Below are 15352 nucleotides of genomic sequence, written 5' to 3' on the forward strand. Positions count from 1 at the left end.
TTTGACAAAAGACATAAAAATTATTAAGCTTCAAAGAGAGTGAACAAAATCGTGCCCCCACGCAAACATCCATAGCTTATATATAACTTAGTAGAAATAGAATTTACTTAAAAATAATTCTATAAGTATTTTAAAACCGCTTATACCGGTTATGTTTTTCGAAATGGGTGAAGGATGTCGGGGTGGCTACACCCCATAGCATACATCACTGCAATGTATCTATACATAGGCGTGTAATTAAATTCTAAATTTGATTATCTTTACTGGATTTGTAGGAAGGATGATAGAATGAGATCACTTTCCTGATTAATCAATTCAAAATGATCGAGAAAAATAAATAAATAAAAGAGATTTCGTAATAATGTGTAATACATTTGGACTTTTGTACTAATTTCATCATGAGCAATCGTTTTAGGAAGAGAAGACGTTGAATACAAACATGAACCTTTACACTTTCACTTTCAAGTTTATCGATTCGTGTTCAAAACAATCCCAATTTTACAGTATCTTAAAAATTTACAACATATTGAAAAGCACGATGATGATTTTATCTGAAAAAAATTGTATTTAAATTGCGTTTGGCGCTATCTGATATGACATTTTATTTTAAAACATTTTATATTATTACTATAAATTGGCAAGAAGATTGTCTCCAAATTTTGAAGGTGGAGACGAGTTTTATGAAAAAAATTGTAAATGCTAATTAATCATATTTTTAATAATTTTTAAATTAAAAATATATGCTCTCCAACTCAAATTAGTAGTGTCTTGCACCTGTACTGTACATCATACTTTTCCGTTAGTAAGTCTTACAGTCATCTATCTAGCACCTTTCGGAGTTAACTTTTTGAATTTAAATAACGTAACTTCCGGTTTGCATCGGAAGTATGTATACAGTTAATCGGGACCCCCTGCCTCGAATCTTTCCATACTTGGTCTTCTCTTTCATTTTTCGACTCCGATCTCCAGATTCAGGAAAGACAGTCGGACAGCCGGACGATAGTGGAAATTTATAGGTCTACAATTTTTTTAAATTACAGCCAAATAACAAGTAAAATCTTCATTAAGTCCGACCCTACTCGAGATATAATACCTGACCCCCCCCTCTATCTCCCCACTCCTCGATCTTTAATCAACAAAATTTAATAACATCAATACCCTAATAAACAGCAAAATTTCAGAAATTTTCGACAAAAAGCACAGATGTTATTAAGCTTCAAACAGGGTAAACAAAATCGTGCCCCTCACACGCACTAACACCCGTACATGCAGAAATTACCCCTAAATTTTTTTGCATTCCAGAACGTTTCAAGGTCCCAATAGTCCAAAAATGTAAAAATCTTGGGGGCCATTTTTTGACGATCGCCATACTTTCCCTCTGTTATATATAACAGCAAGGAAAGTAAAACTACTGTGTAATAAAGACAGCAAATGCAAATTTTAAATAAGCAAGAAACAGATAACACGAAATAAATATATTTATTTTGAGAATAATTTATGAAATAAAATTATTATTCTATTGAACAAATAAATCTTACACACTTCAACTTATGTTGAACGTAGGTAAGATTTTATTGTTCGAGATTAGATAATTGTTAATTCGTCTGTTTGTAATATTAATTTAAGTAAATAAAAAATATCTCGTTTATTATAGGCAAATAATATTTTATGCAAATGTATTTTGTTTAAACAATTAAAATATTTTCTATTGTTATATTTGAAAATATACAGAATTCAAATTTGCTTTATACATAATATGAACTAAAATCAATAAATTATTAAAGCTTTATTAAATGAAATTAATCGAAATATTCTATTATTTTGTTAACTTTGAAAATAAAGAATTATTTTTCGAACAGAACAATGCTTATTTTATTATGTTTCTAATTTAATTTTTCAATTTAAATGTTATATCGAAAGACTAAATAAGCTTGTCTATATTCTATAACACGTATCGTGGGTGAAATCATGAATAAAATTTCCGATTAAAGATTTGCGCGATTTGACATTCATTAATTTACATATCGATTCGTAATTCGTAAAATAGAATGTTCTTAACAGAATTAAAAAATAGAAATCTTAATATAAACTGTACGTTGTCCATCATAAATTGTTCACGCTATCAAGGTTCAAGTGCGATAGCACGAAGAATTTAGTACGATTTGTTAAATTATTTTTTAGTAATTCCAAATTTATACATACAAATATTTATGTATAATTCACAAAAATGGCATAAACAATGAGAACTGTTTGCAATAAAATTAAATTCTCTACGAGTCCGCACGTTGGTACAAACCCTCATCAAATTTCCCTCTTTTTTCCATTAGCTTAATATCTTAATTATGAAAAAAATGTTTTAACATTATTTAAAATATCGAGAAAGTATTTTAAACATTTCAGCAAAAACTGAAATAAAAAGAAATGAAAGTTTATTCACCAATGTTCGATAAAGTTCTGAATAAACTTTATTCGGATGGTATTCCCATATTTCCAGTTGCACAACCGGAAGAAAATATATGCATTACGTTGAAATCTACTTCACGATAAAAGTAAACGGTTAAAGTACGCGAAAATTTTGTATAAATACTAGCCATTTAATTCTCGCTTATCATGAGAGAACAAGCATTGGACAGAAGATGGCTTCACAGTTATCTCTTTTCATTATTTTTGCTTTCTCGATGATCGCCATTGAAGAAGCAAAGGTCTTTAAAAGATGCGAGATGGCCACCATTTTAGTCAGAAATGGCTTTCCTAGACACGAAATTCCAAACTGTAAGTACAAATCGAAAGCTTCGTTACTTTTATTAATTCATTATTTAATATAAACACACATTATGTCTCTGACATTTTCAAGGGCTGTGTTTGATAAGACACGAAAGCAATTTCAATAGCCGTGCCACGAACAGAAACAGAAACGGAAGCAAAGATCACGGAATTTTCCAGGTAACAATGCAGGTTTTATATTGCCAATATATCGGCCGTATTCGCATTTACGATTTTAAAATTTATTGGTAGATTAACGATCGTTATTGGTGCAGCCCTCCCGGACCCCACAACGACTGCAATGTGAAATGTTCGAGTAAGTCTGGGCTTCTTATTATCGGATATCGGAATAGATTATAAAACTCGGCCGACAACGCGAATAATGTCGGTTCGATTCCCACTACTTTAAACACGCAATCGCAATCACTTTACGAATATTTCTAGGTCTGTTGGACGATAATCTCGCCGACGACTTGAGATGTGCCAAGATCATTTATAAAAGACATAAATTTAATGCTTGGTACGTATCTCGATCATATTAAAATTAAATATAATTAATTAATTATTACGGTTATTTAATTAACAGGTATGGCTGGAAGAATCATTGCAGAGGTAAAAATTTGCAACAATATGTGAACGGTTGCAAGTATTAACGTAACTTCAAAATATTCACATTTTTAAAAATGTAGAAGCTTGAGATGACTCAAATTGCTTATTTCTAATGAAATTTTTGTAGTGAATTTTTATCAAATAAAAATGTTGATAATAAAAAAAAGTTGAAAATATCTTAGATATAAACGCAATATTTATATTGTTAGAGCGAGATGGAGTTTTAGAATTCGAAATTGCTTAAAATAATCGATTTCCAAATTAAAAATAAAGTTAAAGAACGCTATATTAATTATAAAATATAACACTGTTCTACACAGAAATGTTTTCTGGAGAAAAAAGTTATAATACATATTGCAATTTTTCTGCTAATTTCTAATCTATGTTTAGATTTTTTTGTGCGAATTGAATAAATGCAGATTTTTACAATAAGATTTATATGTTACTGGAAAAACAAATTTAATTGGCTGCAATTTGAAAAAAATTGTAGACCTATAAATGCCTATCGTCGTCCGTCCGTTTGTCTTTCCTTAATCTCAAGAACGATGGCAGTAGATGACAGGCGAAACGACATATGGCAACCTTAGGGGCAGGAATTCCCGATTAACTATATACGAATTTTCGATTGAAATCGGAAATAGCGTTATGTCAATTCATATATTTCCCACCGAAAGGTGTTAGATCAGTGTTTCTCAACGGGGGCGATTTTTCCATGTTGGGGGGCGATTAGCAACAATTTATATTTTGGGGGGCGAAAAACAATTTTCTGGGGGCGATATAGTAAAACATTATATTAAGAATAATTAAATATTTTATTCATTATATCGTACAATAATTAAACAAATAGCATTCCTATAATCCTTCTTCCTTCCACTTTTAACCCTTTTCTGTCACGTGGCAGGAATTATAATATTCGGGGGTCCTGATTACAAAATTTGATTGACAAAATTTTTTTCGAAGTGAAGGGGGCGATACTACGTAACGGTTTTATCGAAGGGGGCGACGATTCGTTAGAGATTGAGAAACAGATAGTCTACAGGCACGAGTCTATTATTAAAGCTAAAGTATAATGTAAATTAGCCGACTTTTAGGAGAGGATCATTAATCCCGTGGCGGAGAAGACACAGATAACAAGAATCTTACAAAAAACCCCATTTATTTTAATACTATGAAATAACTTACACTATGCACAAATAGTTTCTTTCAACAAACGAATGTTCGAACGTCCAAAGCGTCGAAGGTGGTTTTTTTCTATTGTTGCTCGATGGTGGGCCTCGGGGCAGCGACAGGTGAGGGGATTTGTCGGTTGGCCTCGGCGGCACGGCTCTCTGGATGAGCAGAAGTGCGGAAAATTTAGTCTTCCGTGCGTTGACACAACGTCTTTTTGCTTTGGACTTCACTGAGTGCGTGTCGTGACTGTCAAGATCGGCATTATCAATCTCCGTTCTCCCCTTTTTGTCTGTCCTGATTGGGATTGGCTCCACGTCCCTTTTTCCCGCTCCCCGATTGGTCCCTCGTTTGTCCCTAGGCGAAAGACGATACCTGTTCGTTTCACAAGAAAAGTCCGCTTTGAAGAATCTACATGACACCATCCGTTAACTCTGGACGGAAGGTGTCGATGGGACTTTGGAACTTGCGCTCATATTTTACCTCCATTGTTGTCTAGTCTATGACGTTTTAGAATTTTAGCGACTCGACGCGATGTCCCTTTTTATCATTAACCTTTCCCCTTTTCAAAAGTTTCTATGTTCTAATTGCTTATATACGAGCGCCTTGTCAAGGGTCCATCTCTACTGGAGGACGCTCGTTTACATTTATTGCGTCATGGTTTACATTAGTAATATTTTTTTTTCTCGTCTCGGTTTCAGGTGACTTGCACAACTAATCCGATCTTTGATCGGTTTTAACAATGGAAGTTTTTTTGTAGTTTCTTTTTAACAAATTTCTATAATAAATGTTTAATTTCAACCCGTTTTTGGAACTTCACAATAATGTTCGCGAGCTAGATTACTAATTTAAGATGGAGAGCATATATTTTAAGTTGGATAAATTAAAAATGTGATTAAAAATTGATGCCCGGCATTGTAACCATTTCACAATAAATAATTGCTCGTTAGTATATGGTATTTATTTTGTAATCGCCTTCGCAACTTCTGAAATCGATGAAGAATCCTCGGCTGCAATTAAATCTTGATTTTTTTGAAAGATGCTTTCACAATATGTAAATTTTGTAATATTGTCGTGCAGTGATTCTTCTGCAGGACGCATTTCTATGTTATTGATGTTAGCACGAGATATCGAAGCCATCTTTTCGTTCGTTAGCAATTATAGAATATTTAGATTAAACATTGACTTTGCTACCAGAATAAGTTCGTACCGTACACGAATATACAGGAAATGTTTTGTTTTTAAATAAATATTGTTAGGTATCATTTGTTATTTGCTTTGGACATTGATTTGTTACTTGAGACGAATGAATTTTATTGTTTTTTTTTTTGTCGTTTATTGTGCATTTGTAGTTTTCTAAAAATAAATCCGTTTTTTTCTGATAATATAATAAATTTGAAAGTACCAGCAATGAAATGAAAATTGTAGTTTCGTATTTAAAACAAAATTGCATTAAAACCAACGAGATGCGAAACATTTTTTTTTATATCCACTCTGTATAACGCAATCACGTGCTTCTTCTAGAGAAAAGAGACCGTGACGTTTAGATCACGTGGCAGCTGCAGCCAATCACCGGATGATTCATTCCTCCTCCTAAGCGCGTGTCGCATTTGCTTATACACTGTTGCCACCTATCCAACAAATACGATAATAATTATCAAAAAATTTAGTACCTTTTGTCAAATCTAAATCTAAGTGATTATGATTTAAATATTAACTGCGCGATCAGTTGAAAAGTACGGACATTTTGTTTATTACTTGTAAGTACGGTACGGACAGAGCCTTTAAAGCACGGACTGTCCATACTTAATACGGATGTATGGTAACTAGGGATTGCAATTGCTGGATCCCTCATCCAGCAATCCAGCTGGATCCAGCGCTGCGGATCCGCAAATATTGTACTCAATTAACTTTCTAAATAAAGCCGCAAAAGTCTACGTCGTCGCGTTGCCGCTTTGCTACGTGCGCTATCGCTCGGCGGCGAAAGTGACGTCGCCGTTCAGTGCGACATGTGCTACACCTCCTCTCTACACCGTACCTCCCACCCTTTTGCCTCTGCTGATCTAATTGCCAGTTGACTTTCCGCTCTCGCTGAATAAAGTGTCTTCGCGCTAAATAAAATAAGTAGCTCCTCTCCTAGTCCCGGTGCATAATTCTAATTTACGGTCGGTTGTGACGTCAATGAATCACGTGATGGAACGATTTATGATTATTTGATGACCCTGAAACCAACTAACGTAGAGGCAGAAAGGGCCTTCTCCGCAGCGGGATATATATGCAGTTCATTAAGAAGTAGGTTGGGAGACAACACCATCAATACCATTTGTTTCTTGAGATCCTACTTCCAGAAAAGTAAAAAAAAAAAAAATAACAGAAGTGATTGATTTAATTTTATTTAATCCTTTAAAATACCTTATTCAAGACAAGACTAATATTTTATAACTTCTACTCTAATTCTATTAAGTAAGAGTTTTTAACTTTTATTCTATAAGTGGTTAGTGGGCTAGGCTAGGCAATTTTATTGTGAAAATTAGTGAGAAACTGAGACTACCTAGTTAGTTAAATAGTTAATTAAATGAATGATTATCAGTATCTTAGATATATGATGACATGAATGTATGTGATTCTTGATTGTGATAATAATAACTAACTACTAATTACTTACTCACTACTTTACTAACACGAATAATTAAATTAGTTATAAATAACTACAGACTTACATGTAGAGCCTAGATAAGAAAACTTGTAAGATTGACAGCCACTTAGCCATTGATTATCTGTCCTTACATTATTATAATATACTAATATAAATTAATTAGTAGCTATTTAGTTAAATAATACCTTTGCTATTATTTAACTTAAAGATTACTTAATTATAATTATAATCTAAGTAAACATTTAAAGTTAATTATCTCTATCTCAAGTGTTAAACCGAACCAAAGTTAACTTTACTACCTAAATGCGTAAGAAGTTTTACTGATTTATAGTGACCAGTCTAAATAATAAAAGTTTCTTAAGTATTTATAAAAAATGTTTTATTCCTTTAAAAAAACCATAGATTGCTGGATAAATAGATAGATAACACTTTATTGCACCAAAAATACATCTGCGCTGGATCCAGCTGGAATGATGTTGGTCCAGCAAAAATCCAGCTGGATTACAATCCCTAATGGTAACCCTACCATTATGTTGGGCCAGTTTCAAATTGACAGTCCTACAGGGTATTTTCTTAGGAGAAACAGTAAATAAATAAACAATAAAACCTAGACTATGGCCAGACGTAACCATTGATCCATCTACTAACTGCCATGTAAGCCGTTGTAAGAGCGTAACCGTGTAAGGAAAGGCGACATATGCATGAATGACATCTGCAGACATCTCCAGAGTTGCCACACGTCCCGATTTTTGAGATTTATCTGATTTGGACTACTTCGTCCCAATTGGAAAATGTTTTTCGGAATGTCTCGATTTATCCATTTCTACCCGAAGATATTCCGATTTGTATTAAAAACAGTCAAATAAGAATTGTAGAAGGTAGATGTCTGCAGATGTCATTCATGCATACGCCATCTTTCCTTACACGCTTACGCTTTTAGTAGATGGATCAATGGTTACGTCTAGGTTTTATTGTTTATTTATTTACTGTTTTCCTTTTGAAACTAATCTTTATTTTTAATCATATACATCAGGTGTGGCCAAACTTTTATCCCTTAGGAGCTATTTTTTCGGTAAAAAATAGTTTGCGGGCGACTATGAATATGGACAAACAATTTTAGGGTTTTTCATAGATATTTTAATAAATAATTAATAATGATAAATAAATAATGATAAGTTTTTATTTTTTCCGGCCTGTACTTGGTTTATTCATTCTAAAATAATAGGGATAAATATTAATAACATTTAAAACAATAATTACTAAACTAACATACCTGCTTCTGTTCGCTGTATGAATAAATAAAAAAAACTAAAATTGAAAGTAAATTCAAGTACACAAACAAGGAGTAACAAGTGGTTTGAAGCCAGGGGCTGTCACGTTACTGTCTGACACATGATTTTGCGCCATTTTATGCGATTGCCATTTATATGCGCATGCGTTGCGACTACGATTAATTTAAAAGTTAACATTCATTTGCATTGTTCATCGGGATAAATACAAACAGTGTGGGTACGTTGCACAGACAGTCTATTATTGTAAGAATAAATTATCCAATTAAGATTTTTAAACATTAATTTAAGTGAAAGCAAATTGTTCAACTTTAGCTTCGCGGGCTACTTTCAAAACCTTTGCGGTCGACCGGTCGACCGCGGTCTACGTGTTGGCCATCCCTGATATACATCATGGGTTCGGCCAGATCCACAATGAGAACAGTCGGGTTTTCTAACAAAGTTAATCGAAATATGCAAGTCAAACAAGTACGGTTGATTCAACAAGTAATAATAATAAAAAAAAATGTTCAATAAGTGATAATTCATTAAAATTAATTTAATTAGAATTATTCACTTGTATTAATTTTATTATTATTATTTCCAGATTAGCCACTGCCTACCTGATGCTGGGTACTCATCAAATTTTACTACAATGCTACCTCAGGCCTTATTCTAAGGATTTTTTCCCTACTGCACAAATATCAGTTTTGTTTTGACCAAACCGATAAATATTTTAACTTCAACATAACCAGAAGAAAGAAATACTTATAAACCTCAGAATCGGACAATAAATTACTGCACAATTCAAAATTCTCGGTACACATTTTGTTTCCAGCTGCACGTTAGAATATGCGTTGCATTACTTCACAGTGTCCCGATTTCTGGTTTTGAAGTTTTGAACTTAAGGCAACTCTACTCCCGGGGAGCATCTCCCCTTGACAAATCTCCCGAGTGTTGCATTGTCTTCTCATCCCATCCATCCATTCATCATCATCCCGAGTGTCATCATCCCATCCATCCATTATATCAAAATATGGAAATTACAACAAAATAGCATTAAATGCTATTTTGTTGTAATTTCCATATTTTGATATAATGGATGGATGGGATGATGACACTCGGGATGATGATGAATGGATGGATGGGATGAGAAGACAATGCAACACTCGGGAGATTTGTCAAGGGGAGATGCTCCCCGGGAGTAGAGTTGCCTTAAGTTCAAAACTTCAAAACCAGAAATCGGGACACTGTGAAGTAATGCAACGCATATTCTAACGTGCAGCTGGAAACAAAATGTGTACCGAGAATTTTGAATTGTGCAGTAATTTATTGTCCGATTCTGAGGTTTATAAGTATTTCTTTCTTCTGGTTATGTTGAAGTTAAAATATTTATCGGTTTGGTCAAAACAAAACTGATATTTGTGCAGTAGGGAAAAAATCCTTAGAATAAGGCCTGAGGTAGCATTGTAGTAAAATTTGATGAGTACCCAGCATCAGGTAGGCAGTGGCTAATCTGGAAATAATAATAATAAAATTAATACAAGTGAATAATTCTAATTAAATTAATTTTAATGAATTATCACTTATTGAACATTTTTTTTTATTATTATTACTTGTTGAATCAACCGTACTTGTTTGACTTGCATATTTCGATTAACTTTGTTAGAAAACCCGACTGTTCTCATTGTGGATCTGGCCGAACCCATGATGTATATCAGGGATGGCCAACACGTAGACCGCGGTCGACCGGTCGACCGCAAAGGTTTTGAAAGTAGCCCGCGAAGCTAAAGTTGAACAATTTGCTTTCACTTAAATTAATGTTTAAAAATCTTAATTGGATAATTTATTCTTACAATAATAGACTGTCTGTGCAACGTACCCACACTGTTTGTATTTATCCCGATGAACAATGCAAATGAATGTTAACTTTTAAATTAATCGTAGTCGCAACGCATGCGCATATAAATGGCAATCGCATAAAATGGCGCAAAATCATGTGTCAGACAGTAACGTGACAGCCCCTGGCTTCAAACCACTTGTTACTCCTTGTTTGTGTACTTGAATTTACTTTCAATTTTAGTTTTTTTTATTTATTCATACAGCGAACAGAAGCAGGTATGTTAGTTTAGTAATTATTGTTTTAAATGTTATTAATATTTATCCCTATTATTTTAGAATGAATAAACCAAGTACAGGCCGGAAAAAATAAAAACTTATCATTATTTATTTATCATTATTAATTATTTATTAAAATATCTATGAAAAACCCTAAAATTGTTTGTCCATATTCATAGTCGCCCGCAAACTATTTTTTACCGAAAAAATAGCTCCTAAGGGATAAAAGTTTGGCCACACCTGATGTATATGATTAAAAATAAAGATTAGTTTCAAAAGGAAAACAGTAAATAAATAAACAATAAAACCTAGACGTAACCATTGATCCATCTACTAAAAGCGTAAGCGTGTAAGGAAAGATGGCGTATGCATGAATGACATCTGCAGACATCTACCTTCTACAATTCTTATTTGACTGTTTTTAATACAAATCGGAATATCTTCGGGTAGAAATGGATAAATCGAGACATTCCGAAAAACATTTTCCAATTGGGACGAAGTAGTCCAAATCAGATAAATCTCAAAAATCGGGACGTGTGGCAACTCTGGAGATGTCTGCAGATGTCATTCATGCATATGTCGCCTTTCCTTACACGGTTACGCTCTTACAACGGCTTACATGGCAGTTAGTAGATGGATCAATGGTTACGTCTGGCCATAGTCTAGCTTTTATTGTTTATTTATTTACTGTTTCTCCTAAGAAAATACCCTGTAGGACTGTCAATTTGAAACTGGCCCAACATAATGGTAGGGTTACCATTAGGGATTGTAATCCAGCTGGATTTTTGCTGGACCAACATCATTCCAGCTGGATCCAGCGCAGATGTATTTTTGGTGCAATAAAAGTGTTATCTATCTATTTATCCAGCAATCTGTGGTTTTTTTTAAAGGAATAAAACATTTTTTAAAAATACTTAAGAAACTTTTATTATTTAAACTGGTCACTATAAATCAGTAAAACTTCTTACGCATTTAGGTAGTAAACTTAACTTTGGTTCGGTTTAACACTTGAGATAGAGATAATTAACTTTAAATGTTAACGATTACATTATAATTATAATCTAAGTAATCTTTAAGTTAAATAATAGCAAAGGTAATTATACTACTAATTAATTTATATTAATATATTATAATAATGTAAGGACAGATAATCAGTGGCTAAGTGGCTATCAGTCTTACAAGTTTTCTTATATAGGCTCTACATGTAAGTCTATAGTTATTTGTAACTAATTTAATTATTCGTGTTAGTAAAGTAGTGAGTAAGTAATTAGTAGTTAGTTATTATTATCACAATCAAGAATCACATACATTCATGTCATCATATATCTAAGATACTGATAATCATTCATTTAATTAACTATTTAACTAACTAGGTAGTCTCAGTTTCTCACTAATTTTCACAATAAATCGCCTAGCCTAGCCCACTAACCACTTATAGAATAAAAGTTAAAAGTCTTATTTAATAGAATTAGAGTAGAAGTTATAAAATATTAGTCTTGTCTTGAATAAGGTATTTTAAAGGATTAAATAAAATTAAATCAATCACTTCTGTTATTTTTTTTTTTTTTTTACTTTTCTGTAAGTAGGATCTCAAGAAACAACTGGTATTGATGGTGTTGTCTCCCAACCTACTTCTTAATGAACTGCATATATATCCCGCTGCGGAGAAGGCCCTTTCTGCCTCTACGTTAGTTGATTTCAGGGTCATCAAATAATCATAAATCGTTTCGTCACGTGATTCATTGACGTCACAACCGACCGTAAATTAGAATTATGCACCAGGACTAGGAGAGGAGCTACTTATTTTATTTAGCGCGAAGACACTTTATTTAGCGAGAGCGCAAAGTCAACTGGCAATTAGATCAGCAGAGGCAAAAGAGTGGGAGGTGCGGTGTAGAGTGGAGGTGTAGCACATGTCGCACTGAACGGCAACGTCACTTTCTCGCCGAGCGATAGCGCACGTAGCAAAGCGGCAACGCGACGACGTAGACGTTTGCGGCTTTATTTAGAAAGTTAATTGAGTACAGTATTTGCGGATCCGCAGCGCTGGATCCAGCAATTGCAATCCCTAGTTACAATACATCCGTATTAAGTATGGACAGTCCGTGCTTTAAAGGCTCTGTCCGTACCGTACTTACAAGAAATAAACAAAATGTCCGTACTTTTCAACTGATCGCGCAGTTAATATTTACATCATAATCACTTAGATTTAGATTTGACAAAAGGTACTAAATTTTTTGATAATTATTATCGTATTTTTTGGATAAGTGGCAACAGTGTATAAGCAAATGCGACACGCGCTTAGGAAGAGGAATGAATCATCCGGTGATTGGCTGCAGCTGCCACGTGATCTAAACGTCACTGTCTCTTTTCTCTAGAAGAAACACGTAATTGCGTTATACAGAGTGAATATAAAAAAATGTTTCGCATCTCGTTGGTTTTAATGCAATTTTGTTTTAAATACGAAACTATAATGTTCATTTTATTGCTGATACTTTCAAATTTATTATATTATCAGAAAAAAAACGGATTTATTTTTAGAAAACTACAAATGTACAATAAACGGCAAAATAAAAAACAATAAAATCCATTTGTCTCAAGTAACAAATCAATGTCCAAAGCAAATAACAAATGATACCTAACAATATTTATTTAAAAACAAAACATTTCCTGTATATTCGTGTACAGTACGAACTTATTCTGGTAGCAAAGTCAATGTTTAATCTAAATATTCTATAATTGCTAACGAACGAAAAGATGGCTTCGATATCTCGTGCTAACATCAATAACATAGAAATGCGTCCTGCAGAAGAATCACTGCACGACAATATTACAAAATTTACATATTGTGAAAGCATCTTTCAAAAAAATCGAGATTTAATTGCAGCCGAGGATTCTTCATCGATTTCAGAAGTTGCGAAGGCGGTTACAAAATAAATACAATATACTAACGAGCAATTATTTATTGTGACATGGTAACAATGCCGGACTGCAATTTTTAATCACATTTTTAATTTATTTAACTTAAAATATATGCTCTGCACCTCAAATTAGCAATATAGCTCGCGTACATTATTGTGAAGTTCCAAAAACGGGTTGAAATTAAACATTTATTATAGAAATTTGTTAAAACAAAACTACAAAAAACTTCCATTGTTAAAACCGATCAAAGATCGGATTAGTTGTGCAAGTCACCTGAAACCGAGACGAGAAAAAAAAATATTACTAATGTAAACCATGACGCAATAAATGTAAACGAGCGTCCTCCAGTAGAGATGGACCCTTGACAAGGCGCTCGTATATAAGCAATTAGAACATAGAAACTTTTGAAAAGGGGAAAGGTTAATGATAAAAAGGGACATCGCGTCGAGTCGCTAAAATTCTAAAACGTCATAGACTAGACAACAATGGAGGTAAAATATGAGCGCAAGTTCCAAAGTCCCATCGACACCTTCCGTCCAGAGTTAACGGATGGTGTCATGTAGATTCTTCAAAGCGGACTTTTCTTGTGAAACGAACAGGTATCGTCTTTCGCCTAGGGACAAACGAGGGACCAATCGGGGAGCGGGAAAAAGGGACGTGGAGCCAATCCCAACCAGGACAGACAAAAAGGGGAAAACGGAGATTGATAATGCCGATCTTGACTGACACGACACGCACTCAGTTAGTAAAGTCCGAAGCAAAAAGACGTTGTGTGTCAACGCACGGAAGACTGAGTTTTCCGCACTTGTGCCTATCCAGAGAACCGTGCCGCCGAGGCCAACCGAGAAATCTCTTCATCAGCCGCTACCCCGGGGCACATCATCGAGCAACAATAGGAAAAAAAAAAACATCTTCGACGCTTTGGACGTTCGAACATTCATTTGTTGAAAGAAACTATTTGTGCATAGTGTAAGTTATTTCATGTTAAAATAAACGGGGTATTTTGTAAGATACTTGTCATTTGTGTCTCCTCCGCAATGGGATTAACGATCCTCCCCTAAAAGTCGGGTAACTTACATTATACTTTAGCTTTAATAATAGACTCGTGCCGGTAGACTATCTGTTTCTCAATCTCTAACGAATCGTCGCCCCCTTCGATAAAACCGTTACGTAGTATCGCCCCTTTCACTTCGAAAAAAAGTTTGTCAATCAAATTTTGTAATCAGGACCCCCGAATATTATAATTCCTGCCACGTGACAGAAAAGGGTTAAAAGTTGAAGGAAGAAGGATTATAGGAATGCTATTTGTTTAATCATTGTACGATACAATGAATAAAATATTTAATTATTCTTAATATAATGTTTTACTATATCGCCCCAGAAAATTGTTTTTCGCCCCCCAAAATATAAATTGTTGCTAATCACCCCCAACATGGAAAAATCGCCCCCCTTGAGAAACACTGATCTAACACCTTTCGGTGGGAAATATTTGAATTGAAATAACGCTATTTCCGATTTGAATCGGAAATTCGTATATAGTTAATCGGGGATTCCTGCCCCTAAGGTTGCCATATGTGGTTTCGCCTTTCATCTACTGTCATCGTTGTTGAGATTAAGGAAAGACAAACGGACGGACGACAGTGGGCATTTATAGGTCTACAATTTTTTCAAATTGCAGACAATCAAATTTGTTTTTCCAGTAACATATAAATCTTATTGTAAAAATCTGCATTTATTCAATTCGCACAAAAAAATCTAAACATAGATTAGAAATTAGCAGAAAAATTGCAATATGTATTATAACTTTTTTCTCCAGAAAAAAATTTTGTGTAGAACAGTGTTATATTTT

At 33.9% G+C, this 15352-nt stretch overlaps 1 protein-coding gene across 1 annotated transcript; it reads left to right on the forward strand.

Moving 5' to 3' along the window:
* Positions 1–2599: 2599 nt before the first annotated feature.
* LOC136986927 (lysozyme c-1-like) lies at positions 2600–3538 on the forward strand. Its single transcript, XM_067284570.1, has 5 exons — positions 2600–2772; positions 2855–2943; positions 3016–3079; positions 3208–3283; positions 3350–3538. The coding sequence occupies exons 1-5, from the start codon at positions 2637–2639 to the stop codon at positions 3414–3416; spliced, it is 432 nt and encodes a 143-aa protein (XP_067140671.1). The 5' UTR covers positions 2600–2636; the 3' UTR covers positions 3417–3538.
* The last annotated feature ends 11814 nt before the right edge of the window (positions 3539–15352 follow it).

The sequence above is a fragment of the Centruroides vittatus genome, unplaced genomic scaffold (genome assembly GCF_030686945.1).
Source record: "Centruroides vittatus isolate TY-2023 unplaced genomic scaffold, ASM3068694v2 scaffold_1323, whole genome shotgun sequence".
Taxonomy (NCBI): Eukaryota; Metazoa; Arthropoda; class Arachnida; order Scorpiones; family Buthidae; genus Centruroides; species Centruroides vittatus.

Excerpts from the sequence above, each read along its gene's own strand:
- LOC136986927 (XM_067284570.1), top strand. The coding sequence starts at position 2,637 with ATGGCTTCACAGTTATCTCTTTTCATTATTTTTGCTTTCTCGATGATC. Across the intron at positions 2,944-3,015 it reads AAGATCACGGAATTTTCCAG|ATTAACGATCGTTATTGGTG; the intron begins GTAACAATGCAG and ends ATTTATTGGTAG. Across the intron at positions 3,284-3,349 it reads AGACATAAATTTAATGCTTG|GTATGGCTGGAAGAATCATT; the intron begins GTACGTATCTCG and ends TTTAATTAACAG.